Genomic DNA, 27,978 nt, shown 5'->3' on the forward strand with positions numbered 1-27,978 from the left:
CACTGCAGGGACAAAAGCCAGCCACACATTTGTTAATCACCCAGCCTGGGGCGGGGGGCCCAGATGGAGTCAGGGGCTGGTCTACATCCAGACATGGCACTTTCTAGCTGTGGGACCCGGACACACCACCTTGGTCTGTGCCTCAGTTTCCTCAGCTTTAAACTGGACAGCCCAGTGCCCTGCTCCCTTCCTGGGAGCCTGACAGAGCCCGAGTGCCAGGTTCCCTCCATCGGGCGTGACCTGGGGATAGGCCCCTGCAGGACAGTGAGTCCTGTGGGAGAGGCCGCTGTGACGGCCCCGCTGACATGATCCTGGCAGCCTAAGAGCTCATGGGGACCCGTGCAGCCCGCAGAGCCCAGCACCTGCCTGTGAGACACGTCACGTGCCCAGGGATTTTCTTCCAGTAGTCTCCGGCAGGGTTTTTGTCGGTGATGCCGTAGCGTCGGGCGAGGTCGCCGTTGGGGCAGCGGGCCCACACGGTCCTGGTGCTGAGCGCCAGCTGGCAGGCCTGCAACCCTGTAGCAGACACGGCATCTGTCCTCAGGCCTGATGGACCACCCCTGCCCCAGAGCCTGCTCTCTCCCAACACTGTTCCTGTTAACCAGAGTGTCCCCATGGTGACAGTGCCCTGCACTGGCTGGGCTTGGAGGGCAGCTGAGGAAAGTCTGCCCTGTTGGCAGGGCTGGCAAAGCCACTGAGAGCTCCAGACCAGTGGACAGAGGGCCCAGGCAGTGCGCGGATGGCCACAACACGCTGCCTCTGAGCCCCACTGGGCCTGTGCGTGGTGCCGGGGTGCAGGCTACAGCACCAGGGCATGTGCTTGCCCAGAACTGGGGTCGACTGCAGCTAGCTGGCAGCCCTTTAACCACAGTGACACAGTGGTGCTGTGTGTGTGAGGGGGATGATCACGCCATAGAATTCCTGGATGTGGACTGCGTTCCTCACACAGGAATACTTGGTCCCGTGCCTGTCACCTGCCCCAGCAGAGTGCAGGACCAGACACTGAGTATGAAGGCTGTGGCTATGTGGTGTGGCAGACAAGCCCTGTGACTGTGCCTGCCCTCTGCCCATTTCCACAGTGTACAGGTCTGCCCCCTCCACCTGGCCTGCCCCCTGCTGTGTGGACAGTGCACAGATCCGCCCCTCTCCACCTGGCCTGCCCCCTGCCGTGTGGACAGTGCACAGATCCGCCCCTCTCCACCTGGCCCCGCCCCCTGCCTGTGTGGACAGTGCACAGGCCTGTCCCTCTCCACTTGGCCCCGCCCCCTGCCTGTGTGGACAGTGCACAGATCCGCCCCTCTCCACCTGCCCCCTACCGTGTAGACAGTGCACAGGCCCGCCCCTCTCCACCTGGCCCCGCCCCCTACCTGTGTGGACAGTGCACAGGCCCGCCCCTCTCCACCTGGCCCCGCCCCCTGCCTGTGTGGACAGTGCACAGGCCTGTCCCTCTCCACTTGGCCCCGCCCCCTGCCTGTGTGGACAGTGCACAGATCCACCCCTCTCCACCTGGCACATGCTCCCAGTCAGTTCCCACTGGCATCTCCTCGGTGACTCCAATGCGGACGTGCACATTGCACCTGCTGTCGAGGGCCCACAGCATCTGGTCGTTGGGGCTGGAATGGATGCTGACCAAGGTAATCCCGGCAGGCTGGAAGTGGGAAGGGAAGGAGCGGGGAGACATGTTATTTTTGGACAGAGCAAGGTTGAGAGGTATGGAGAATGGAGGTCAGCGATGTCAGACAGGAGGTTCCAGAATCAGGTTTCACTGATTGGTGCTTGCTAGCCTGCCAGCCACTCAGCCACCCATCATCTACCCACCCTGTGACCCAGCGCACCCCACCCCCGCCATCTAACAGATAGTTACTTGAGCATCTACCAGTTGCCAGGCACTGTGCCAGGAGCTACCAATCAATTTTCTTGGCTCCTGGACTTTAAAGTCTGGTTAGAGACAGGTCTTTCGTCCAGTAGTCACACAAGAAATATGAGACTGCCCCAGGCGAGAGCTACAGAGTGAACGAGGCGCGAGAGCACATAACTGGGGGATCAGACCCGGGGTCAGGTCAGGGAAGCTGCCTTAGGTCTGATGGCTACCCCGAGGCCGCGGATGAAGAGGAATGACCAGGAGAGGAAGCAGGGGAAGAGATCGGCACAGGAGGGAGCACGTGGCATGAGGGGCGCCTGGGTGGGCAGGACGGGTGGCACAGTACGAGAGCATTCCCTTGGGAAGCTGTGGAGGGCCTGCCAGGTGCTGGGACCCAGGCCGCTGACACTGTCCAGAGAGAGAGGCCTGCAGTGTGCTGGAGGGCCGATGTAGGAAACGACGCAGTATGCAACGGGCTTCCCAGCCAAAAGGAGGCCTCGGTGGAGGTCAGACGGGCACACAGCGCTGGGTCAGGCAGAAAAGGGGTTCAGCTGGAGGCAATGTGGAAAAGACCTAGGGTGACAAGGCAGCAGAGGGTTTCACAAATGTCACCCACCCTCAGAGCTCCCGAACATGGCCCAAGAAACGTAACTTCACAAATGCCACTGGAACAAGTCCCAGTGACCTTACTGCTGTGACCAAGCAGGGCCACACGGGGCTGAAGTTCAGTCTGTGAGGCTGCCTCCCACGAGCCACGAGCACAGACCATGTTTGCACCAGGAGACTCGGCGCTCCAGCGGTCGGGCCCAGGCCGTCTGGCTTCCTTTTGAGATCCTGTGCTCTACACCAGTGGTCCCCAACCTTTTTTGGGCCATGGACCGGTTTAATGTCAGAAAATATTTTCATGGACTGGCCTTTAGGGTGGGACGGATAAATGTATCACGTGACCGAGACAAGCGTCAAGAGTGAGTCTTAGACGGATGTAACAGAGGGAATCTGGTCATTTTTAAAAAATAAAACATCGTTCAGACTTAAATATAAATAAAACGGAAATAATGTAAGTTATTTATTCTTTCTCTGCAGACCGGTACCAAATGGCCCGGGGGCTGGGGACCACTGCTCTACACTGTCAGGCAGCTGGCAAGGCAGAACGACACAAAGCGGTCTACGGATGTCAGCGTGATCTCTGTAAAATCCCAGCTGCTGGTGTCTTTGCAGAAATGGAAAAGCCGATCCTAGAATTCACGGGGAATTGCGCAGAATCCTGAGTGCCAAAACAATTTTGAAAAAGAACAGATTTGGAATCCCATCCTGAGTTCAAAACTATTTTGAAGCTACAGTAATCAAATAGTGTGGCCCCGGCCGAAGGACAGACATGTAAGTCCATGGACTGAGAGTCCATAAATAAGCCCAGACAGCCAAGTGATTTTTGATAAGATTGCCAAGTTCGTTCAATGAGAAAAGAACAGTCTTTTCAACAATGGTGCTGGGACAACAGGATATCCACATACAGAACAAGGAGGCTGGATCTTTACCTCATGCCATATACAAAATTAACTCGAAATGAATAAAAAAAATGTGAGAGCTCAGCCTGGCAGTGGTTTTACAGACATGATACCAACAGCACAGGCAACAAAAAGATGAATTAGATCTCACAAAAATTCCTAACTTTTGTACCTTAAAGGACACCATACAGAAAGTGAAGAAACAACCCACAGAATGTGAGAAAATATTTCCAAATCATGTATCTAATAAGGGTCTAGTAGCCTAAATAAATAAATCACTTTAAAATCCAACAACAGCCCTGGACAGATAGCTCGGTTGGTTAGAGCATCGTCCCAAAGCGCAGAGGTTGCCGGTTTGATCCCTGGTCAGGGCACATACAAGAACAGATTGATGTTCCTCTCTCTCACTCTATCTCACTAAAATCAATAAATAAAAATTAAGAGTCCAACAACACAAAGGACAACCAAATTTTTAAAAGGACATGGGACTTGAAAAGGTAGTCAACATCACCAACTGGCCTTTGAGGAAAGACCAATCAGAACCACAGTGCAATACCTCTTCACACCCACGAGGATGGCTGGAAAAGAAAACGGAAAATAGGTCTGGCCTTTGGTGGGGCAGTGGATAAAGCGTCAGCCTGGACACTGAGGTCATCTGTCCAAGACCTCGGGCTTTCTCGGTCAAGGCACATATGAGGAGCAACTACTATGAGTCGATGCTTCCCATTCCACTCCCCACCTGTGGCCTTTCTCTCTCCCTCTCTCTAAAAAAATCAATAAATAAAATATTTTTTTATTTTATTTATTTATTTATTTATTTTTTTTTTTCCAGGTTCATAATTTATTGTACAAATTGAGTATCACATGATGAGTTGACATTAGCTTCTCCAGGCATGGGAAATTAACAGATGAAGTACAGTTAGAATCTTTTTTATGTCGCTTTCACAGCTGGGGTTTTTTTAGACCTTAACTTGAAGTATAAAACCAGCAAAGCAATGCCTCCATATGTGGCCAGTACACAATTCATTCTACCTGTGAGAGTGTAAGAGTTGAAATATTTTTTGATACCAGTGAATTGGAATTGAGCATCAGCTTCTGGACCTGCCATGGCTTCAATCTTGCAAAATGCACGAATTCCACCAGCTGTGCCCTTCAGCGCACGGAGATACCCTTCTGCCCGCCGGAAGAAGCCGCCACCCCCGCACGCGATCAATCGGTCAATAAATAAAATCTTAAATAAGCCTGACCAGGCGGTGGCGCAGTGGATAGAGCGTCGAACTGGGATGCAGAGGACCCAGGTTCGAGACCCCGAGGTCGCCAGCTTGAGTGTGGGCTCATCTGGCTTGAGTAAAAGCTCACCAGCTTGGACCCAGGGTTGCTGGCTTGAGCAAGGGGTTACTCGGTCTGCTGAAGGCCCACAGTCAAGGCACAAATGAGAAAGCAATCAATGAACAACTAAGGAGTCGCAATGAAAAACTAATGATTGATGCTTCTTATCTCTCTCTGTTCCTGTCTGTCTGTCCCTATCTATCCCTCTCTCTGACTCTCTGTTTCTGTAAAAAAAAAAGACAAAAACAAAAACAAAAAAACTTAAATAAAAAGAATGGAAAAGAGCCTGACCAGGTGGTGGCGCAGTGGATAGAGCGTCAGACTGGGATGCAGAGGACCCAGGTTCGAGACCCCGAGGTCGCCAGCTTGAGAGCGGGCTCATTTGGCTTGAGCAAAAAAAAGCTCACCAGCTTCGCTGGCTCAAGCAAGGGGTTACTCAGTCTGCTGGAGGCCCGCGGTCAAGGCACATATGAGAAATCAATCAATGAACAACTATGGTGTCACAATGAAAAACTGATGATTGATGCCTCTCATCTCTCTCCCTTCCTGTCAGTCTGTCCCTATCTGTCCCTCTCTCTGACTCTCTCTGCCACATAAAAGAATGGAAAAGAACAAGTTACTGAGAAGCTGTGGAGACACAGGGCCCCCATACACTGCTGATAGGAAGGTGAAATAGTACAGCCCCTGGAAAACAGTCTGCAGGTCCCCAAAAGGTTACCAGGGGACCTCACAACCCCACTCCCAGATATAGACCAAAAGAATTGGAACAGATGTTCAAACAAAAACTATACGAGTGTTCACGGCAGCAACATTCCTCACCACAGCCAAAAGGGTCCACAACCCAACGCCCGTCAGCTGACGCCCGGGTACACAAGATGTGGCGTATCAGCATACTGGCACACCTCGGAAACGGCAGGTCCGCGGTCCACACCACAGCCGCAAAGCCAATATGGCAGTAGAGAGCCACGTGAATTGTTTGGTTTCCCAGTGCATAGAAAAGCTATGTTTATACTTCACTGTGGTCTGTTTAGTGTGCAATAGCCTTGTGTCCAAAAAATGTTAATACCTTAATTAAAAAATACTTTATTGCTAAAACATGCTAACCATCATCTGAGCCTTCAGCGAGCCACCATCAATTTGCATTGGGCGGTCCTGCCTCCCTGTGCATGGACACGCAGCATCTGTGAGATGCAATTAAACAATTGTCCGCCTGCAGCGGACTCTCACTTGCTTGAGCGCAAGGTCACTGGCACCAGCTTGAGCGCAGGCTCATCTGGTTTGAGCAAAAGCTCACCAGCTTGAACCCAAGGTCACTGGCTCCAGCAAGGGGTTACTTGGTCTGCTGAAGGCCCGTGGTCAAGACACATATGAGAAAGCAATCTATGAACAACAAGGTGTTGCAACATGCAATGAAAACTAATGATTGATGCTTCTCATCTCTCTCCGTTCCTGTCTGTCTGTCCCTGTCTATCCCTCTCTCTGACTCACTCTCTCTGTAAAAAAAAAAAATTAAAAAGAATGAAGGATGCAACTTATAAAGTAAATAAGGAATTTAAGATTTAAAAATTATTTGGCAATGGTAAAAAAATTATGCTCTTGGTATGCTGCCAAAGATTGTGTGTGTATATATGTGCCTATAAGAGTGTCAGTGTGTGTGTGAGGCCCTGCCTGCGTAGCTCAGTGAAGCATTGTCCTGAGACATCAAGGTTGTGGATTCGATCCCTGGTCAGGGCATGTATAAGAATCAACCGCCTGGCCTATGGTGGTGGTGCAGTGGATAGTGCCAACTGGAACGCTAAGGTCACCAGTTCAAAACCCTGGGCTTGCTGGGTCAAGGCACTTATGACAAGCAAGCAATGAACAGCTAAAGTGAAGCAACTATGAGTTGATACTCCTTGCTCCCCTGGCCCTCTGTAAAATCAATACATAATAAAATCTTAAAAAAGGGTCAACCAATGAATGCATGATGATGCAAAGTGATGTTTCTCTCTCCTTTCCTCCCTCTCAAATCAATTTTTAAAAAGTGTGAGTGTAAGAGTGTGTGTGTAAGCGTGTGTGTAGCAGCTCTTGCTTATTAAATGCCCTTTAAAGATGAGTTACAGGCCCTGGCTGGTTGGCTCAGTGGTAGAGCGTCGGCCTGGCGTGCAGGAGTCCCGGGTTCGATTCCTGGCCAGGGCACACAGGAGAAGCGCCCATCTGCTTCTCTACCCCTCCCCCTCTCCTTCCTCTCTGTCTCTCTCTTCCCTTCCCGCAGCTAAGGCTCCATTGGAGCAAAGATGGCCCGGGAGCTAAGGATGGCTCTGTGGCCTCTGCCTCAGGCACTAGAATGGCTCTGGATGCAACAGAGCGACGCCCCAGAGGGGCAGAGCATCGCCCCCTGGTGGGTGTGCCGGTGGATCCTGGTTGGGCGCATGCGGGAGTCTGTCTGACTGCCTCCTCATTCCCAGCTTCGGAAAAATGCAAAAAAAAAAAAAAAAAAAAAAAAAAAGATGAGTTACAACCTGACCAGGTGGTGGTACAGTGTCAACCAGGGACAATGAGGACCCCGGTTCGAAACCCTGAGGTTGCCAGATTGAGCACAGGCTCATCCGGCTTGACAGTGTGGCATCACCAGCTTGAGTGTGGGTTCATAGACATGACCCCATGATTGCTGGCTTGAGCCAGGAGTCACCAGCTCAGCTGGAGCCCCCCAGTCAAGCTACGTACAAGAAGCAATCAATGAACAACTGAAGGACTACAACTGAGTTGATGCTTCTCATCTCTCTCCCTTCCTGTCTGTCCCTGTCTCTCTATTTTTTACGGAGACAGAGAGAGGGACAGATAGAGACAGACAGACAGGAACAGAGAGATGAGAAGCATCAATCATCAGTTTTTCGTTGCGACACCTTGGTTGTTCGTTGATTGCTTTCTCACGTGCCCTGACCGTAGGGCTACAGCAAACCGAGTGATCCCTTGCTCAAGCCAGCGACCTTAGGTCCAAGCTGGTGAGCTTTGCTCAAACCAGATGAGCCCGCACTTAAGCCGGCGACCTCGGGGTCTCAAACCTGGGCCCCCCACATCCCAGTCTGATGCTCTATCCACTGCGCCACCACTTGGTCAGTCCTCTCTCTCTCAAAAATAAAAGGATAAATTACAGAGCAGGTGCAGGTGATAGGGATGGAGCCACATCCAGTTCCTGGAAGTACCCATAGGTTTAATTATAGCCATCAACCTCCTTTGATATTTACAAACCAAAGGACTGCTCTCAGCTGTAAAGTTCCCCTCACGGAAGAGGGGAGGAAACCAAGCCACCATCTCATATTCTCAAAGACAAACGCTCATTACTAATTACTAGGAACAAGTAAGACCACATTTTATTTATTCCAGGCTACCAGTATTTTTTTTTTCAGAGAGACAGAGGGATAGACAGGGACAGACAGATAGGAACAGAGAGATGAGAAGCATCAATCACTAGTTTTTCATTGCGCGTTGCAACACCTTGATTCATTGATTGCTTTCTCATATGTGCCTTGACCATGGGACTTCAGCAGACCGAGTAACCCCTTGCTAGAGCCAGCAACCTTGGGTTCAAGCTGGTGGGCTTTTTGCTCAAACCAGATGAGCCTGCGCTCAAGCTGGTGACCTCGGGGTCTCGAACCTGGATCCTCTGCATCCCAGTCCAATGCTCTATCCACTGCGCCACTGCCTGGTCAGGCACAGGCCACCACTATTTCAGGATAAATCATTCCTCTCCCATTAATCAAGAGCCTCTCCAGGCAGAATTTATTTTATACACTGACACCTTGACTAGACATAAAGTTCGATTAAGGAACGCAGTTTTCACATGATGTGCCACGTCTACACTGCTGTTCCCAAGGCCCTGCTGCTGTGTACACTGGCTGCCGCCTGTCCCCAGGGCCCACAGCATTATCCTCGGGCTAAGGGACTCATCTTAGTTGTCAAGTGCAGTGAAAACACTGCTCAGCTTAGATAACGGGAGCTGGAAACATGACACGTCTGTGTTTCCTGGATAAGACAAGCTTGTTTTTGAGTTTCTGACCCCAATTTTATCATGTCGTGTACTCCCCCGAGGTTCTGACTCCGGCCTCACTCCTCCGAGCTGTGGTTCTGGTGACTGCAGCAGGTGTTTCTGGTGACGGGTTACTACTGCGCCTCTGCTGGTGGAAGCTGCAGACGGGGAAAAGCCTCCGCCCTTCACCAGGGATTTCAGCAGGGCTGTTTTGATCTGACTGGATGAGACAGCAAGTCCCACGAGGAGAGGACCGTGCTTTGGAGGGTGCACTGGCACATTGGCGTGTGAAGGCATGCATGTCTGGACTCAAGCCCCTTCCTGTGAGCTGCTGAGACCACTTCAGTGGCCTCCTAACTGGTGTCCCCACACCACACCATCCTGCCTGGGCTGCTGAACGATCTGCGCCCAGCAAGTGACTTTGGCCACAGCCCCCGTGGCTGCAGGGTAACCCTGGCCCTGTGGTACTCCACCCTCCACGGTGGGTGCCACCCTCTTTCTGGCCTCACGGTTTGCCAGGTCCCCCAACACTGGCTCTCAGCAAGCGGGGCTTCTCACTCCCCTTGCTGGGGTCCTGCTCGTGAGTCTGCTCTGCACAGCCCAGCTCCCACACTGCCCACTCCCTCGGCCTGCACACTCACACACACACACTCACACACACACACACACACTCACACACAGACCGACACACACACTCACACACACACACAGACCGACACACACACACTCACACACACTCACACACAGACCGACACACACACTCAGACCGACACACACACTCACACACACACACTCACACACTCACACATACACACTCACACACACACACAGACCGACACACACACTCACACACACACACAGACCGACACACACCCAGGCCAAAACAAAACAGAAAACAAAACAAAAGCAAACAGATGAAGATGTCACAGACAAAGGACATTTCTCTAGGCAGACGGTTTTGGTATGGACCTTATGGGAACGTGGATAGAATTCAGCAGGAACGTTTGAGGAACACCAGGTGGATTAGTTGACAGCCTGCAAGCAGCAGCACAAATCACACAGGTCAACTCCTTAGAAACAAAGGGTGACGGGCACGGAGGTATCACAGGGCCAGTTCTGCCTCCAGGCAGCCTCTCCTCCCTGTTTTCATTAACCTTTAGTCCACCTCATATTCGGGAAAGGTGGTGAACTTGACTTTCCCTCGAAGGTCTCGGGTCTACACTGTGCAGCCCGATGCTGAGGTGGGGGTTTGTTCAGTCCTTTGTTACTTGGCCCCCACAGCGGCTGTACTTTCTGACTTCTGTTTGGTCTTCTTAGTTCTTCTGGGTTTCCTCCTGGGGCAGATTCTCTTCCCACTTCTGGTCTATTCAAACTTCAGATAAGCTTGAAAACCGGATTCCATTGTTAACAGGCCTGTGCTTAGAGTGCCAGCAGATTCTCAGGGCGAGGGGCAGAGAAGTCAGGAGGCCTGGACACCGTCTCCCACTCAGCCGGGCCCTGAGGCAGCTCCCCTCCCCTGGGCCCGACCAGGCCTGTCCAGGCCACTTTGGCTGGGTCTCCCCCACTCTGACTCCGGGGTGTGGGCTCTGGCTGCCTGCCTCCGGCCAACCCCTCCCAGCCATGCAGGCCCTCTGGGGCAGTGAGCCCCGGCTGTGCGTGCTTCCCGGAGCCCTGCGGAAGGTACCGGGCCATCTCCTGGGAGCAGCTCTGCTGTCATTTGTGGAACAATCTGGCTCAGATACATTATTTGGAGAATGAGTTCTGCTAAAAATGTTTGAAAACGGCCGACCGAGCTGAGTGAGGCCCCAGCTGCCGGGCCCCGCACAGAAGAGAAGTTCTGTTTCTTTCCTCTCCTAGTTGGCCAACTAAAAAGCCAGAGGTCCCCTCCCCTGGTGACTCCGGTCCTGGCCCTGCATCTGATCTGAGCCGTGACTTAAGAGACTCAGCATCTGCTGACTGCTAAAGAAAAATGCTCAGAAACAGGTTTCCTGGGGAGTGGTCACATCCTGTTCCTCCTGCGCGGAGCCTGGTGACGCAGTGACCGCCATTTCTGTCCAGCACTGGGGACCCTGTCACTGATACCAGCACAGAGGACCGTGCCTGCAGTCGGGATCAGGGGATCAGGGCCCCAGCGCTGCTGTGAGTCTGCAGAAACCTTACCCCTGCTGCACTGGCCCCTGGCTGTCTCCGGCAGCTTCTCACGTGGTCGCTGCTCAAGCGAATGCCCTGGCGCTGAGCCTTGCTGGCCGCGGCTGTATATCAGGTCTGGGACTGCCCTCCAGGCTGGGGGGCTCCCTGGAGGCGACCTTTGGCTAGCTCCTCCGGGACCACCTGCAGCCCTTCCTGGGACTGGCAGTGTTGGGGGCACTGGGTCTTTGTTTTCAGCATGAGTCATCCAATGCCAACGAGCCAACACGGGGCCCAGGCGGCCACGTGCGTTGGGACGGTCTTTAGTGCAGCCCGCAGACCAGGGGGAAGGCAGGGGCACCCCCAGGGAAGGGTAACAGTTCTCAGACACCGTGTTGGAGGCCTCCTCTCTTCCCCTGCAGGCAGCAGCTCACATGCCCAGGAGCCCCGTCGACAACCGGCACACCCAGAGCCATCTGAAGACAAGAGGAAGGGGGACAGAGGAAGTGGATGCCCTCTGAGGGTCAATAACCAGAAGTGTGGGGGCGGGGAGACGACCTACACCACGGCTCTCAGCACCCGGTGTGCCCCGGCGTGCGGGCTGCGAGACACCCAGAGCTGCCTAGGAAACAGTCACAGAGGCCTCCCCCCCCCACTGCCCTCACTGCCTTCTGAAACACCTCTAGCCAGAGAGGAAGAGATGAAACAGAAAGAGGGTAAAATCTCACAAAGACAGAAGCAGAGGAAAGAGCCCCAGGACTTTGGAAGCTGGAGGGCGGTAGGTGAGGAAAGGCCGGAGCAATGACCACAGGCACCCATGCCCCAGCAGAGCAGCCCACAGTGGGTGAGCAGAGGCCGGAGCAGGGCCCGGGGCACGGAGCAATGACCACAGGCACCCATGCCCCAGCAGAGCAGCCCACAGTGGGTGAGCAGAGACCGGAGCAGGGCCCGGGGCCCGGAGCAATGACCACAGGCACCCATGCCCCAGCAGAGCAGCCCACAGTGGGTGAGCAGAGGCCGGAGCAATGACCACAGGCACCCATGCCCCAGCAAAGCAGCCCACAGCCAGCCCTGAACCGGAGAAGGGGTCCACGAGCCCCGCCAGGCCCTCCGCGGAGAAGGGGTCCACGAGCCCCGCCAGGCCCTCCGCGGAGAAGGGGTCCACGAGCTCTGCCAGGCCCTCCGCGGAGAAGGGGTCCACGAGCTCTGCCAGGCCCTCCGCGGAGAAGGGGTCCACGAGCTCTGCCAGGCCCTCCGCGGAGAAGGGGTCCACGAGCTCTGCCAGGCCCTCCGCGGAGAAGGGGTCCACGAGCTCTGCCAGGCCCTCCGCGGAGAAGGGGTCCACGAGCCCCGCCAGGCCCTCCGCGGAGAAGGGGTCCACGAGCTCTGCCAGGCCCTCCGCGGAGAAGGGGTCCACGAGCCCCGCCAGGCCCTCCGCGGAGAAGGGGTCCACGAGCTCTGCCAGGCCCTCCGGGCTTCCCACAGCTTCGTGCCGATGACCACTCTGATGCCCAAGACTGCCACCATCTAAGGAAAGCCTCTGCCACAAACACAAAAAAGAGAGAGAGGACAGGCGACGTGGAGGACAAGGGACCACACGGGAGAAGAAAGCTGAACAACTAAGAGCAGCACAGGAGCTCCCAGAAATTAAGCCGTGATCATGACATAACCCAGTAAAATTGAGAACATTTTCTAGAAAGTAGGATAAAAGCATAAAGAGATAAAAAAGACAGGACAGAAAAGGTAAGAAGAGTGGAAGCTACTTTGGGAAGTCCATGGGGCAGGAACATGACCTCCAGAAAGCAGAGACATAGGAGGGCAGAGGCAGGAAGGAGGTTGCCGCAGGGTAACGGACACATCGCAGAACAAAGGCCACAGGCAACGGCGCCCAGGAGGCGACGGGCCTTCCCCAGGCACATCCCTCTGTCCTCAGAACACTGGGGACAAAGAGGCTTTACAAACTTCCAGAGAAAAAGCAGGTCAAATAGCAGGATCAGCTATCTGAAGGGCTTCAGACTTCTCAAAGGCACGCGGGATGCCAGAAGGTGATAAAGAAGATCTTCACTTTCCAACCTAGACTGCTGCGCCCGCCAAGATCAAGGGAGAACAGGAGCGAAGACTTCAGACAGGCGGTATCTCCAGAAGTTACCTGCCTCACGGGAACCCTCCTCGGGGACGGACTGAAGGACAAACTCCACCAGCCCAGAGAAAGAGGGAGACACGGGCTCTGGGCGCAGGGAGGGGAAGGGCGACCCCGGTGGACAGGGCGACCACAGCCGCCAAAGCCCCAGCAGGGATCCCTCCAAGGTGACCTGATGTGTCCAAGGACAGAGAGGAAACGGAGATAACGGGCAGAGAGTTGGGGCTGACTGTGTGAAACCAAACAGACAACTAGATGGAAAGATGAGAGGTCAGTTCCAGGGGAAACAGTCTGGCCGGTTGGATCAGTGGTAGAGCGTCGGCCTGGCCCAGCGTATGGAAGTTGCGGGTTCGATTCCCAGCCAGGGCACACAGGAGAAGCGCCCATCTGCTTCTCCACCCCTCCCCCTCTCCTTCCCCTCTGTCTCTCTCTTCCCCTCCCGCAGCCAAAGCTCCACTGGAGCAAAGATGGCCCGGGCGCTGAGGATGGCTCCATGGCCTCTGCCTCAGGCGCTAGAATGGCTCTGGTTGCAGTGGAGCAACAGCCCAGATGGGCAGAGCATTGCCCCCTGGTGGGCGTGCCAGGTGGATCCCGTTCGGGCGCATGCCAGAGTCTGTCTGCCTCCCCACTTCTAACTATGGAAAAAAAATAAAAAAAATTAAAAAGTCCAGGGGAAATAGTCACCGAGACAAGCAAAGGTCGTGAGCTCACTCCCTGGATCAGCTGTGGAGGGAGCATGTGCCGTCATGGCCCTGCGAGTGCCTCTGGGAGGACAGAGGCAGGCAGGCCGGTGAGCGGCCACGCAGGAGCTCAGCACCCTCCTCTTCCAGGGGGGGTCACTGAACACACCTGGAGCTAGAACCCGGGTACGGCCCCGAGCTGACATTCAGGAACATGAAGCTAAAAAGGGAACATGGCGGGGAGGGGCTGGCAAACCTTGTAGAACTACCTGACGGTAACCTACCTACTCACAGGTGTGACTGATGAAAACAAAATGGATTCTTTTTGGGTCTCGCAACTTCACATAACATAATCATTTCCTCAAACCTGGAAAACTGGCAGCCATATTTCTTCAAACCTTTTCCACGTCCCCCTTCCTCTTGCTCTTCCTTCAGGACATGGGTTGTGTTCGTATTGGGCCACCCATCTGTCCACCTGACTTTCGGAGGCAGACATCAGTACAGAGTTCTGGGGGCGCTCAGAGGAGGTGCCCTGGAACAGAAGGGCTGCACCTGACCCACAAGGTTTGGATTCTTTGTAAAATGTACCTGTTCTTCTGATCATAAAAAACAATCTTGCCCATTATAGGCAAATAGGGAAGACAGAAATGAGGTTTTCTTTTTGTTTTTTCTGAGAGAGAGAGAGAGCAAGACAGACAGACAGGAAGGGAGTAAGATGAGAAGCATCAACTCATAGGTATGGCACTTTAGTTGTTCATTGGTTGCTTCTCATACATGTCTTGACCGGAGGGCTCTGGCCGAGCCATTGACCCTATGGCTCAAGTTGGTGAGCCAGCGCTCAAGGCGCAAGAGCCCGACTCAAGCCGGTGTCCCTAGGGTTTCAAACCTGGGACCTACCATCCCAGGTCAATGCTCTATCTACTGCGTCAAAGACGTTGTCTTTTTTTAAGATTTTTATTTATTGATTTTATGGGGGGGGGGGTTGGAGCGAGAATTATCAACTCATAGTTGCTTCACTTTAGCAGTTCATTGATTTGTTAGTCATGCGTGCCTTGACTGGGCAAGACCAGGGTTTCGAACCGGCAACCTCAGCATTTTAGGTCGAGACTATCCATGGCACCACCACGGGCCAGGCAGAAATGAATATTATAATCATTCAAAATCCTTTGACCAAAAATAGTAACTTTGTTGTAGATTCTTCTAGGTATTTAGTGGGATGTTCTCATTTTTGGTTTCTGTGTTTTACAAAACTGAAAGCAAACCCCACACGGTTCTTCCGAATACACGGTGAGCACAGTAAAAACAGACGCTTTACCAGGTGTGTGCGTGTCACCTCCCTCCTGGCGACGGAGCATGCTGGGTGTGGCCTGCACAGGAGGCCCGAAACGTTTCTAGTGAGTAGCAAAGGCCAGCTCCAAAGCCACTAAAGCTCCTGCACCACCCAGAACAATCCTCCTTATCAACACCTGTCCTAACATGATTTTAAATGGTGTTCTAAAGTACATCCTTAATTATTTATAATAACTTGTGAAAACTTGCTAAGTGGTCCCCTCACCACCAGTGTGGGGGCCACAGCTGCACTTAGCATACAGTCTCACTGGGCTCTTTTTCTAAAAAAATTCTTTAATTGATTTTACAGAGAGATGGGGGGGGGGGAGAGGAAAAGGGAGACAGGAACATTGATCTGTTCTTGTATGTGCCCTGATGGGAGACTCAACTACAACCTCTGCTCTTCGGGACAATGCTCTAACCAGCTGAGCTTGTAACTACTTTTTCCATACCAATATGTTAACTGCAAGATATTCAGAGAAGAGAGGTAAACTAAAGGAAGGAAAAACCAGCCACAATAGCACCGCCCTGATGGAGCTACTATTAGCACTTTGCTGTAGTAGAGACAGAGAGAGAGTCAGAGAGAGGGACAGACAGGCAGAACGGAGAGAGATGAGAAGCATCAATCACCAGTTTTTTGTTGCGACAGCATAGTTGTTCATTGATTGCGTTCGCATATGTGCCTTGACCATGGGCCTTCAGCAGACCGAGTAACCCCTTGCTTAAGCCAGCAACCTTGGGTCCCAGCTGGTGAGCTTTTTGCTCAAACCAGATGAGCCCGTGCTCAAACTGGCGACCTCGGGGTCTCGAACCTGGGTCCTCCGCATCCCAGTTCAACACTCTATCCACTGCGCCACTGCACGGTCAGGCTTTGCTGTGAATCTTTACAGACTTTTTCAGTGGATACTTTTTTTTTTACACAAAAATAGAACCATCAAACACATTTTGTAACTGATAATGTTATTCAACAACTACTGTGAGCATTTCCCCACGGGATACAAATACTTCCATGAAGCCACACGTCAGAGCCCTGTGACGTTGGGTTTCACTGTGGACACATCACTCCCTCAGCAAGGCTGTGAACACACCCACTTAAGGAGCAGAGGCCTCCAGGCACTAACCCTGTAACCAGCACAGTTTTTTCTCTTTCATAGTAAAAACCAGGGGCTCCCAGGGTGATACTGTCTACCGCTCTGGCCCCGAAGCTCTCTGGTCTCTGTCCAGAATGCGGTCACTCCCATGCTGCGGGGAGGCTGTGCGGTGTCGGGGAAGGTCCCGTCCAGGGAGCAGGCTGACTTGCTGCTCAGCGCTGTTCATGAGGACATGAGAGGGACTGAATCCACAGCATCCCAAAGAGGTCAGAGAGCTGGTCTCATCACCCCCAAGGCTAATGCTTTAATTCCAGGAGCGAATACCCCCAAACTCTTAGAAGCAGGGGCTCAGTTGTACCCACCGAGCTTGGCTTTGGGGTGTGGGTCCCCCTCCCCTTCCACTGTCTCTGTGCCCGGGTGTGGGGGCCTCTAACAGCTCAGCGGGTACCACCAGAGGATGGAAGGAGTAACAGTGACATTGAGGGTTATGTAGCACCGCCTTAGATCAGGAGCCAAGAGAAAAACTCCTTTAACTGCGCTCTGTCCTGCTGCCCTGAGATGAGGCTTTCCTCTGATGGATCAATGGAAGGTGCAGCTTGGGAAGGGGTTCCTCTCCAACACTGCTGCTTCTCTAATGAAAGCCCTCCTGTTGTCAGGATGAACTTCTCTAAAGATCTTGGTATGTGAAGTTACATCAAGTTCCAGCCCGTCTCCACTGCAGCATCTGTGAGCATGACATTCTCACCGGGGTTCCCTATATGATGTTTGTATCTTTATTTTATTTGTTGTTCATATAGCTAAGCATAACTAAATAAGCTGAATTTAAAATATTTTTTTTGGCCCTGGCCGGTTGGCTCAGCGGTAGAGTGTCGGCCTGGCGTGCGGGGGACCCGGGTTCGATTCCCGGCCAGGGCACATAGGAGAAGTGCCCATTTGCTTCTCCACCCCCCCCTCCTTCCTCTCTGTCTCTCTCTTCCCCTCCCGCAGCCAAGGCTCCATTGGAGCAAAGATGGCCCGGGCACTGGGGATGGCTCCTTGGCCTCTGCCCCAGGTGCTGGAGTGGCTCTGGTCGCAGCAGAGCGACGCCTCGGAGGGGCAGTGCATCGCCCCCTGGTGGGCAGAGCGTGGCCCCTGGTGGGCGTGCTGGGTGGATCCCAGTCGGGCGCATGCGGGAGTCTGTCTGTCTCTCCCCGTTTCCAGCTTCGGAAAAATACAAAAAAAAAATAAATAAATAAAATAAATATTTTTAAATATTTTTTTTTGCAGAGAGAGAGGAAAGGAGAGAGATGAGAAGCATCAAGTCGAAGTTGTGTCACTTTAGTTGTTCACTGATTGCTTCTCCTAAGTGCCTTGACTGGGCAGGGGGCGCTCAAGCCAGCAACCTAAGGCTTCAAGACAGCGACCTTTGGGCTCAAGCCAGTGACCTTGGGATCGTGTTGATCCCGCGCTCAAGCTAGCAAACTTGGGGTTTCGAATCTGGGATCTCAGTGTCCCAGGTTAACGCTCTATCCACTGTGCCACCACCAATCAGGCTAAAATAAATTTTAATATGTTAGCTTGGCCACCTGTAGTCATATTTGTCTTGGTTTTCCAAGTGTGTCTTTTCCAGGCAGAGTAAAGGGCCCTAGAGAAACCGATGGAGCCTCCCAGTGTGTGGAACATGGGCACCAGGGCTCAGCTCTGCTCAGGAGACAGAGGGGAGCACCAGGCACAAAGCAGATCTGTCTGAGAGAAGAGGCAGGGCCTGGCTGGGGCGCAGGAGCCAGACCACCACCAGGACCACCTTCCTTCATCTGCACACACAGTGCCAGCAGCACCGGAAATCACAGCAGCTGTGCTACTAGCTTCAGAGATCATTTTCATGGGAACAAAAATTCTCCAGCTGACGCAGTGAACTCCAAAAAAAGACGCTAAATACAACTATAAATATTTTCTCCAAATCCAGCTAAATGTTAGCAAGTCTGAAAACTGAGTCATTTGTTTTCAGTGCTTTGTTAAAACTTCACCCCAAAACTACTACACAAGGGAGGTTTTACCAGAGACGAGAACAGGAAACAGAAATAGAGAAATTGCAACTAATTGCAAAAGACTCCTGTGGCTCATGCTGTGCCCTTCAGCATCCATCACCTCGTCCATTTGTTCCAAATGCAAATGCGTCCTGCACGCAGACCAGGAAGCTCAGGTGAAGAATAAATAAAATGAAGTAGAAAGAAGTGGGTCATGATTAAAATACATAAAGCACTGCCCTGGCCAGTTGGCTCAGTGGTAGAGCGTCGGCCTGGCGTGCAGGAGTCCCAGGTTCGATTCCCGGCCAGGGCACACAGGAGAAGCACCCATCTGCTTCTCCACCCCTCCCCCTCTCCTTCCTCTCTGTCTCTCTCTTCCCCTCCTGAAGCTGGGGCTCCACTGGAGCAAAGATGGCCTGGGTGCTGAGGATGGCTCCACAGCCTCTGCCTCAGGCGCTAGAATGGCTCTGATTGCGGCAGAGTGACGCCCCAGATGGGCAGAGCATTGCCCCCTGGTGGGCATGCCGGGTGGATCCCAGTCAGGTGCATGCAGGAGTCTGTCTGACTGCCTCCCCGTTTCCAGCTTCAGAGAAATACAAACAAACAAACAACAACAACAAAAGCCCATAAAGCACTGACATTCAAACACCTGGATTTAACCTGGTGTCCTGACTTTCTAAACCCTTTCTGTGAAGCCCCCCCACCCCCATGCTGGACTCATCTTCCCAAGACTCTGCAATTCCTGGATTTGGGCAGCTTTGTCCTAAAACACCATGTGTGAGGGCACGCTGCAGGGATGCAGTCAATGCTCTGGCCCATGCTTGGTCCTCAGCACCCAGCTGGGGTGGCACACACATAGAGTCCAGCATGCCACCTTAGCCATGAAGCCTTGGGCAACTTTCTGATCCTCTCTGAGTGGGGTTTTCTCCAGAATAACCACTTACGGGGAGGCTGTGAGGACTATATGGGAAGGTGTGCTTAAAGCACTTAGCCTGACACAAGGTGAGTGTCCCCCAGCAGCAGTACCTGTGGTCACTTGGATCTCAGCAACTAAGTGGTCAGTTCCAGTGCAGACCCCACCCAGACCATGCCAGGATGGCGGGGCTGGGTCCCAGACTAGGCTGGTCACTCACTAGGGTTGTGATGCTGGACAGTTGCTCAGTGGTCCCAAGTAGCATGCTTCTCTGTCAAGTGGGGAGAACCACCCCTGACTTCTACCCTCTGGAGTGAAAACAGGGTTGGGGACAGAGCAGTGCTGGGCAAAGTGCTGTACAAAGACCTGTGCAAATGTGAGCCTGATTTCCCCCCCACAGGAACCCATGTGAAAAGCGTTTTGAACCTACAAATTCCAGGGCAGAGCGAGTTTCTTCTGCAGCACACTAAAAGCTCACTGAGTGAGGAAACGGGGCTCTATTCAGCAGGCTACTTGAAATGGTCACTGTTTAACAGTACATTAAGCAATCGCTGCTTTATTCAGAGCACAGCTCAGAGGCCCTTTCATGTGAATTTGTTCTACTTTGGCCACTTTACAGGGCAAAGCTGTTGATCACTGCAGTCAAGAGAGCACTCCAAGTAAGCCTTTCTTCTCCCAATTTTAGCTCTGCTTCCGAGAGGTTATTCTAGAATCTAAATGGAGCAAGAGTTTGTGGTTTCATGGTCTCTGGCACAGCCCTATGGCTGAGCCGTGGGCAGGAGGGGACGGAGCAGCTGCAGAGAGCAGCACAGTGGAGGCAGGCAGGCTGGGACCCCACTGCCTGCGCCCACTGGTCAGCCACTCCACTGCATCCTGGATGGTGACCCGACAGGCAAAGGCCTAGAGAGGGCACCTATGTGCTCACCCCATTCACCAGCATCCTGTACCGCCACCGCCCCGCAGCCCGCGCTCGCCCATCCAGCCGCCCTCCCTGACCCTGGCGTGGCTCCCTGCTGGGGCCCTGCACGCTCTGCAGTCCGAGCTCCTCCCAGTCTTCTACCGGGTGGAGTATATGGGACCGGTACTGCCAGGAGCTGTCAGAAACACTAGCAGGCAAAGCACTGTGCACAAAACAGTGTGGAAGAAAGACTGAAGTGGAAAGAGATGAACTAGAGAGTAGAGAGAGAAAAATCTACAAAACTCATACGTTTTTGAAAAGATAAAAAAATGACAAATTTTAGCTAGATTAAGAAAAAAAGAGACAAATTTCTATAGTAAGAAAGATAGAAGAGAAGGGACACAATTACCAACCTTACAGAAATAAAAAGGATTACAAGGGAATTAATGAACAACAGAATGCCAATAAATAAGGAAACAGATGAAATGAAAAAACTCCTAGGAAAACAAACTGTTCATATTAAATCAAGAAAAAACAAAATTTTGAATAGACCTACAACAACAGACTGAATCTGTAATAAAAAACCATCCCACAAAGAAAAACCCAGGCCTTGACCTGCGGTGGCACAATGGATAAAGTGCTGACCTGGACTACTGAGGACGCCGGTTTAAAACCCCGGGCTTCCCTGGTCAAGGCACATATGGAAGCTGATGCTTCCTGCTCCTCCCCCCTTCTCTCTCTCTTCTCTCTAAAATGAATAAATAAAGCCTTAAAAACAAAACAGGCTTACACTGATAAATTCTACAAATGCTTAAAGAATGATTAACACCAATCCTTAAGAAACTCTTCTACAAAACATGAAAAAAAAAATACTTCTCCAACTCATCTCAAAGGCTGGCACAGTCCTGATATCAAAACCAAACAAACACATGACAAAAAAAAGAAAACCAGACCAATTATTGTATCACAGATATGGATACAAAAATCTTCAACAAACGCTAGCAAACCAAATCCAGCAATATACACAAAGGACTGTATACCTCGACCAAGTAGAATTTATCCCAGAAATAAAAGGTGGTCCAACATGCAAAACCCATCAATTTCCTACATCACATTAATAAAGGAAAACCCCACGTAATCATAATAGAGGTAGAAAAAGCACTTAACAAAATCCAACCCTCCTGCCTGACCAGATGGTGACACAGCGGAGAGAGCACTGAAGTAGGACACTGCGGACCCGGGTTCGAAATCACAAGGTTGCCGGCTTGAGTGTGGGATCACAGACACGACCCCACGGTCACTGATTTGAGCCCAAAGGTCACTGGTTTGAGCCCAAGGTTGCTGGCTTGAGAAGGGATCATTGGCTCGGTTGGAGCCCTCGGGTCAAGGCACGTAAGAGAAGCAATCAATGAACAACTCAAGTGCCACAACTACGGGTTGATGCTTCTCTTCTCTCTCCCTTCCTGCCTTTCTCTTGCAAAACAAACAAACAAACAAACAAACAAACAAAGCCACATCCAGATAGGGAAAGAAAAAAATAAATTTATCTCTATTTGAAGATGACATGACTTTATATATAGGAAATATATAGAAATCCTAAAGAATCTACAAAAAGTTATTAGAACTAATAGATCTACCAAGGCTTCTAGATACAAGATCAATATACCAAAACTTATACTAGCAATAAACAATCTGAAAATGAAATTAAAATAATTCCATGTATAACACCATCGCCCCCCCAAAATTAAATAAAGTAAACAGGAATAAATTAACAACAGTAGTATAAAATGGATGCTCTGGAAACTACAAACCTTTTGAAAGAGATGAGAGAATATCTAACTAAATATTCACGGACTGGAAGATTTAATACTGTTAAGATGGCAGCACTTCCTCAGATGATCTACAGCAGGGGTCGTCAAACTTTTTATAAAAACCGCCCACTTTTGCAGTGCTGGTCAACCTGGTCCCTACCGCCCACTAGTGGGCGTTTCAGCTTTCAGATTCAACACAGTTCCTATCAAAGCCCAACTGGCCCTGGCAGGATAGCTCAGTGGGTCCTGAAGTACAGAGGTTGTGGGTTCAATCCCAAGTCAGGACACCTAGGAGAACAGATCGATGTTCCTGTCTCTCTCTCTCGTTCTCTCTCTTCTTCTCCCTAAAATCAACAAAATAAACAACAACAACAAAAAAGTCCAATTGACATTTTGCAGAAATCGACAAACTGATCCTAAAATTCACACAGATATAAGAAGGACACAGGTAGGCAAAATAATGTTTATAAAGAAAAATCACTTCCTGATTTCAAAATTTATGGCAAAGCTCATATTCAGAACAGTGTGCTACTGGCATAATGACAGACATACCTACCAATCACTGGAATAGAACGAAGAGTCCAGTAATAAATCCTCATATTTATGATCAGTTGATTTTGACAAGGTTGTTGAGACAACTGCATAGGAAAAATCAGTCATTTCCATAAATGGTGCTGGTGTAACTGTATAGCTACATGTAACGGAATGAATGTGGACACCTTCTTCACACCACATACAAAAATTAACTAAAAAAAAATTAACTCAAGACGAATCAAAGAGTTAAAACTACAAAACTTCTAAAAAAAAGTATAAATCTTCTTTGCCAATGGTTCTCAGTATACCAAAAGGATTACAACGAAACTAAAACAGATAAATTAGACTGCATCACAATAAAAATCTTCTGTGGGCCCTGGCCGGTTGGCTCAGCGGTGGAGCGTCGGTCTGGCGTGCAGGAGTCCCGGGTTCGATTCCCAGCCAGGGCACACAGGAGAGGGGCCCATTTGCCTCTCCACCCCTCCCCCTTTCCTCCTTCCTCTCTGTCTCTCTCTTCCCCACCTGCAGCGAGGCTCCATTGGAGCAAAGATGGCCCGGGCGCTGGGGATGGCTCTGTGGCCTCTGCCTCAGGTGCTAGAATGGCTCTGGACGCAACAGAGCGACGCCCCAGAGGGGCAAAGCATCGCCCCCTGGTGGGCATGCTGGGTGGATCCCGGTCGGGCGCATGCAGGAGTCTGTCTGACTGCCTCCCGGTTTCCAGCTTCGGAAAAATGAAAAAAACAAAACAAAACAAAACAAAACAAAACTTCTGTGCAGCCTGACCAGGCGGTGGTGCAGTGGATAGAGCATCAAACTGGGATGCAGAGGACCCAGGTTCGAGACCCCGAGGTCGCCAGCTTGAGCGTGGGCTCATCTGGTTTGAGCAAAGCTCACCAGCTTGGACCCAAGGTCGCTGGCTCGAGCAAGGGGTCATTCAGTCTGCTGTAGCCCCACGGTCAAGGCACATATGAGAAAGCAATCAATGAACATCTAAGGTGTCGCAACCAAAAACTGATGATTGATGCTTCTCATCTCATCTCCGTTCCTGTCTGTCTGTCCCTATCTATCCCTCTCTCTGACTCTGTCTCTGTAAAAAAAAAAGCGAAAAAAAAACAAACAAAAAAAACCCTCCCAAAAAACAAAAAAACCTTCCGTGCAAAGGACATCAGAAAGAAAGTGAAAAGACCTGACCTGTGGTGGCGCAATGGATAGAGCGTTGACCTGGAACGCTGAGGTTGCCGGTTCGATACCTTGGGCTTGCCCGGTCAGGGTGCATACAAGAAGCAACTACTATGAGTTGATACTTCCTGTTCCTGCCCCACTTTACACCTACTAGAACTACTACCAGAATAAAATAAATTGGCAAGAAACACTTTTTTTTTTTAAACTGGTATTTTTATTTATTCATTTTTTTTTTTTTTAGAGAGAGGAGACACAGAGAGAGAAAGAGACAGAGAGAGGAAAGAGATAGAACAGAGGGAGGAGCAGGAAGCATCAACTCTCATATGTGCCTTGACCAGGCAAGCCTGGGGTTTCGAACCAGCGACCTCAGTGTTCCAGGTCGACGCTTTTACCCACTGCGCCACCACAGGTCAGGCAAGAAACACTTTTTTTTTTATTTTATTGTTTTTATTTTATTTATTTATTTATTTATTTATTTTTCTGAAGCTGGAAACGGGGAGAGATGTCAGACAGACTCCCGCATGCGCCTGACCGGGATCCACCCAGCACGCCCACCAGGGGCGACGCCCCGCGGGGACCAGAGCCACTCCAGCGCCCGGGGCAGAGGCCAAGGAGCCATCCCCAGTTCCCGGGCCATCCCCGCTCCAATGGAGCCTCGGCTGCGGGAGGGGAAGAGAGAGACAGAGAGGAAGGAGGGGGTGGGGGCGGAGAAGCAAACGAGCGCCTCTCCTATGTGCCCCGGCCGGGAATTGAACCCGGGTCCCCCGCACGCCAGGCCGACGTTCCACCGCTGAGCCAACCGGCCAGGGCCAAGAAACACTTTTTGATGAAGAATTGGAACCCTCATCCATTGCTGGTAGAAGGTAAACAGTGCAGCTGCTGTGGCGACAGTCTGGTGTTCCGTAGAGAATTAAACAGATTATGACCACACGACCCCGAGATTCCACTTCAGGTTCTACCCAACAGAGCTAAAAACACGCGCCCGCACAAACGTTCACATATAAGTATTCACAGCAGCGTTATTCATAGCAAAAAGTAGGACCATCTCCATGTCGTGAGCTGACGAACGGATCAACATGTGACACACCATAGGACGGAGTGTCCTGCAGTCACGGAAGGAATGAGGTGCTGTCACACGCTAGCCCAGTAACTGCAAACTGAGAAGACGGTGCTCAGTGAAAGCGGGCAGACACAGAGGGCCACAGAGGGTACGGCTCTGTTCATAGGGAACAGACAAATGCAGAGATCTAGGAAGACTAGTAGCTGCCAGACGCTGAGGGCGTGGGGGTTCCTGGAGAAAAGGAAATGACTACTAATGGGTACAGGGTTTCTTTCTGGGGTGATAAAAGTTCTGGAATGGAATCGTAGTGATTGCTGCATGCCTCTGTCAATATACTGAAAACCACTGAGTTGTGTGCTATAAAAGGGTGAATTATAACTCTAAAGAATGTACAGCCTGGCCTATGGGGGCGCAGTGGATAGAGCGTCGACCTGGAAGGCTGAGGTCAACGGTTCAAATCCCTGGGTTTGCCCGGTCAAGGCAAAAATGAGAAGCAAGCAAACATTTAGTTGAGAATGAACAACTAAAGTGAAGCAGCTATGCATTGATACTTTTGGTCCTCCCCCACCTTCTCTCTCTGTAAAATCAGTAAATAAAATCTTAAAAAAAAAAAAGAAATAATATACAAGTGTCAGAAGGAACAAAAGGAAGGTGTTGACAGAGACATACTGAGGGGTGAGGAAACAAGACGGTGCCTTGTCTACAGAGAACTCAAAAGCCGTGAGGACGCTGGGCTCAGCCAGCTTGCCTTTCATGATCCCGCACACCTGCTGTCTCAAGGTGCCAGACAACAGCCCTGCGCCCGGCGCTGGGCACCCTGAGCACAGAGGAAGCGCACGCGCACGTCTGTGCCCTCTGTCAGCTCACGTCTGCACAGCGCTTTCTAAAGCACTCAGCGCCATCACACACAGCACTGCGCGCACTCTCCCGGGAACCCTGTGAGGGAGGCAGTCACATGGAGCCCTCCTGGGGCCGTGACCACTCACCAGTAGCCCAAGAGAACTCCAGACGCACTCGGTTCCGTTGTCAGGCTGCCCACCACACTGGGTCCGAGGGACAGGACTGCCGGTCCTCATGCCTGGTCCTACACCTGGCCCCCGACCTCTGCTGCCCCATCCCTGAGGGTTATGATGCCCAAGATGTACACAGTCGTGAACACAGGACTTTGCCAAACCCTTGGTTTCCTTCCTGTCCCACTCAAGTGGTTTTTGCTCAAAAACAAACCACTCCCGCCCTGCTGCCACCTCTGCAGAGGGCAACTTCATGTTTTCTCCAACAGTCACCCCGTGGGGACTAGCAGCCTCCTGTTACAAATTTCAACAGAAACAAACTTAGTGAAGCAACCAAGCCCATTCGGTTGCTAAGGGTAACTGTGCACTGAGTCAGACCTCTGCTTCTGACTCTCTGGTGGAACAGTCCAGGGCGACAGGAAAACACTTAGAGTACATGGGAAATGAAACACAGGGCACGGGCAGTGGGAAATAGAAGTTCTTGAATAAACCAGGAAAGGCACTCACAAAATGCTGATATTAACAGATGATCTCCACAAGATTTTAAGTGACTTTTACTTTCTTCTCTACATTTTTGGATACTGGTTAAAAAAATGCTCATTTTGTAAAAAGTTAGAAACAACGTATTTTAAATTTGGGGAAGAAAAAAATTTGGTGTTGGCTAAGATAATTTTAATAATCTAATCAGCTCTAAACTCTACAAACATCAGATTCCAAGTGTGGGAGGCCAGTGAATGGGGACCGCCTGGTCCCCAGACCCACGCCTCTGTCCCTTTTGCTGGGAGGCTTGCCCAGGCCGTCCCCAACAACAGCACCCTGGCATCTTCTGTCTCACGAAGGGGCAGCTGGCATCAGTTAACTCGAGCTTACCTGGACAGGTGGTTCAATCGTTATCCAGGCCGGAAGCATCAGACTGGGGTTCAGAGGCTGGGTTCCCACACGGAAGTACACACCTCCCCTGGAATCGCACGCCCATACATGCTGATTTCCACAAGCCAAGCTCGTCAGTTTTATAGCTCCTATAGTCAAATAAAGGAAACACGTGAACACAAACTACTTTTGCAAAATGACTCATCTTTCACTGAGTCCATCCGTTGTGACTGTATATCGCAAAGGAACAGAAGAGGAGAGCGACCAAGGCCTCTGGTTGCCCTCTGCCTGCCAGGTGCCACACAGCAGCCCTTCTGTGCCACAGTGGGGCAGTCCAGATGCCATCAGCACGGTGCCCTGAGCCACCAAGCACACGGGTCCATCATCAGCTCCATCAGATATGTGACCATTACCAGCAGATTCTGGATCGGGGAGAGGAAACTCATCTTTACAGGTAACCCTGACCCTAACTGGAATGAAGGTGAACTAGCAAAGCCGCCTGGAATCTTCCCTTTCCGTTCGTGTTTCTCCTGTTGATTAAGCTGATGGAAAGAGGACGGGGGCAGGAGCCTCTGAGAAGAGCCAGCTGCTGGAGGACTGGCTCACAGCCATCCTCACGGCCTCGCTGACCCTCGCCACTGCATTCCAGCCTCCCAGCCCCCACGAGGCCATCGGTACTCAGACATGAAGACGCTTGCCCAAGGTCCCACTGCAAGAACATGGCTGAGCCCGGAGGCCGAGGGTGAATGAGGGTTGAAGCCGGGCCAGCCTGACTTCAGCTCAGCTGCCTTGGGCTCTGGGACATCACATCCAGGGAGCGCAGACCTCACGGTTCAGTACAATCAAGCTTTGACAACAGACATATCTAAGTATCCTACATCCTATCAAGGTATGGAACATTCTGTCACCCCAGAGAGTTCCCTCAGGCATCTTCTGGCCACTCCCCTCTGCCCCAAGCAAACAGCTCCTCTGAATACTATCACCACAAGTGAGTCTTGTCTGGTGTGGACGGCCACAGAAACAGTCACTGGTGCGCTCTCTGGCTCAGTGAAATGCACGTGAGAGTCACCGTGGAGTCACTTCTGTCACGGCGGAGGGCTATTCCACTGCACTGAACACCGCGCTAGCTCGCCTGTTCACCTGCAGGTGCATACTTGGGCCAATCCTGTTTTCCACCATTAGGAGTAAAGCTGCTATAACCATTCTTGCAGAAGACTTTTTGGGACTGCTAGTTTTCTTAAACAACACCTAGGAGCAGAACTGCTGGGCCACAGGGCAGATGTTCTACTTTTAAAGAACTTGCTGTGTCCCCAGCTGACCATGACATGCCCACCAGCATCCCGCTGTGGTACCTTTTTCGTCAGCCCTTCTAGAATGTGTGAAGTGGCAGGTATCCCGTCAGTTTTAACTTGTATTTCCCTGAAAACTAATGATGTTGAGAACCTTTTAATGTGCATATGGGGCACTTGTATATCTTCTTATGAAGCATCCGTGCAAGTCTCTTGCCCATTTTTCAAGTTGAAGGATTTGTCTTCTGATGACCAAGTCAGAGGATGGGCCAGCTTGACTTGAACAGTAGGGAAAAGGTGGTGCGGGTGGCGGCATTTGCTGGTGGGTGCTGCT

The 27,978-nt window shown here is 51.5% G+C and overlaps 2 protein-coding genes and 1 non-coding gene across 3 annotated transcripts in view; 1 reads left to right on the top strand and 2 right to left on the bottom strand.

Moving 5' to 3' along the window:
* Window positions 1-27,978, bottom strand: part of TECPR2 (tectonin beta-propeller repeat containing 2) — a 103,424-nt gene that overhangs the window by 3,663 nt on the left and 71,783 nt on the right. The window contains exons 17-19 of the mRNA XM_066343940.1: window positions 26,356-26,504; window positions 1,507-1,648; window positions 363-516 (exon numbers count right to left, since the gene is read on the bottom strand). Coding sequence (XP_066200037.1) covers window positions 363-516; window positions 1,507-1,648; window positions 26,356-26,504 — 445 coding nt within the window. The remainder of the gene's footprint in view (window positions 1-362; window positions 517-1,506; window positions 1,649-26,355; window positions 26,505-27,978) is intronic.
* Window positions 751-879, top strand: LOC136377975 (small nucleolar RNA SNORA76). The gene has a single exon (XR_010746569.1). It is a non-coding gene; the product is annotated as a small nucleolar RNA SNORA76 (small nucleolar RNA).
* LOC136376118 (ATP synthase membrane subunit K, mitochondrial) lies at window positions 4,178-4,585 on the bottom strand. The gene has a single exon (XM_066341908.1). It carries the CDS (start codon window positions 4,472-4,474, stop codon window positions 4,298-4,300), a length of 177 nt encoding a protein of 58 aa, XP_066198005.1. The 5' UTR covers window positions 4,475-4,585; the 3' UTR covers window positions 4,178-4,297.

Source organism: Saccopteryx leptura, chromosome 6 (assembly GCF_036850995.1).
Source record: "Saccopteryx leptura isolate mSacLep1 chromosome 6, mSacLep1_pri_phased_curated, whole genome shotgun sequence".
Lineage (NCBI taxonomy): Eukaryota > Metazoa > Chordata > Mammalia > Chiroptera > Emballonuridae > Saccopteryx > Saccopteryx leptura.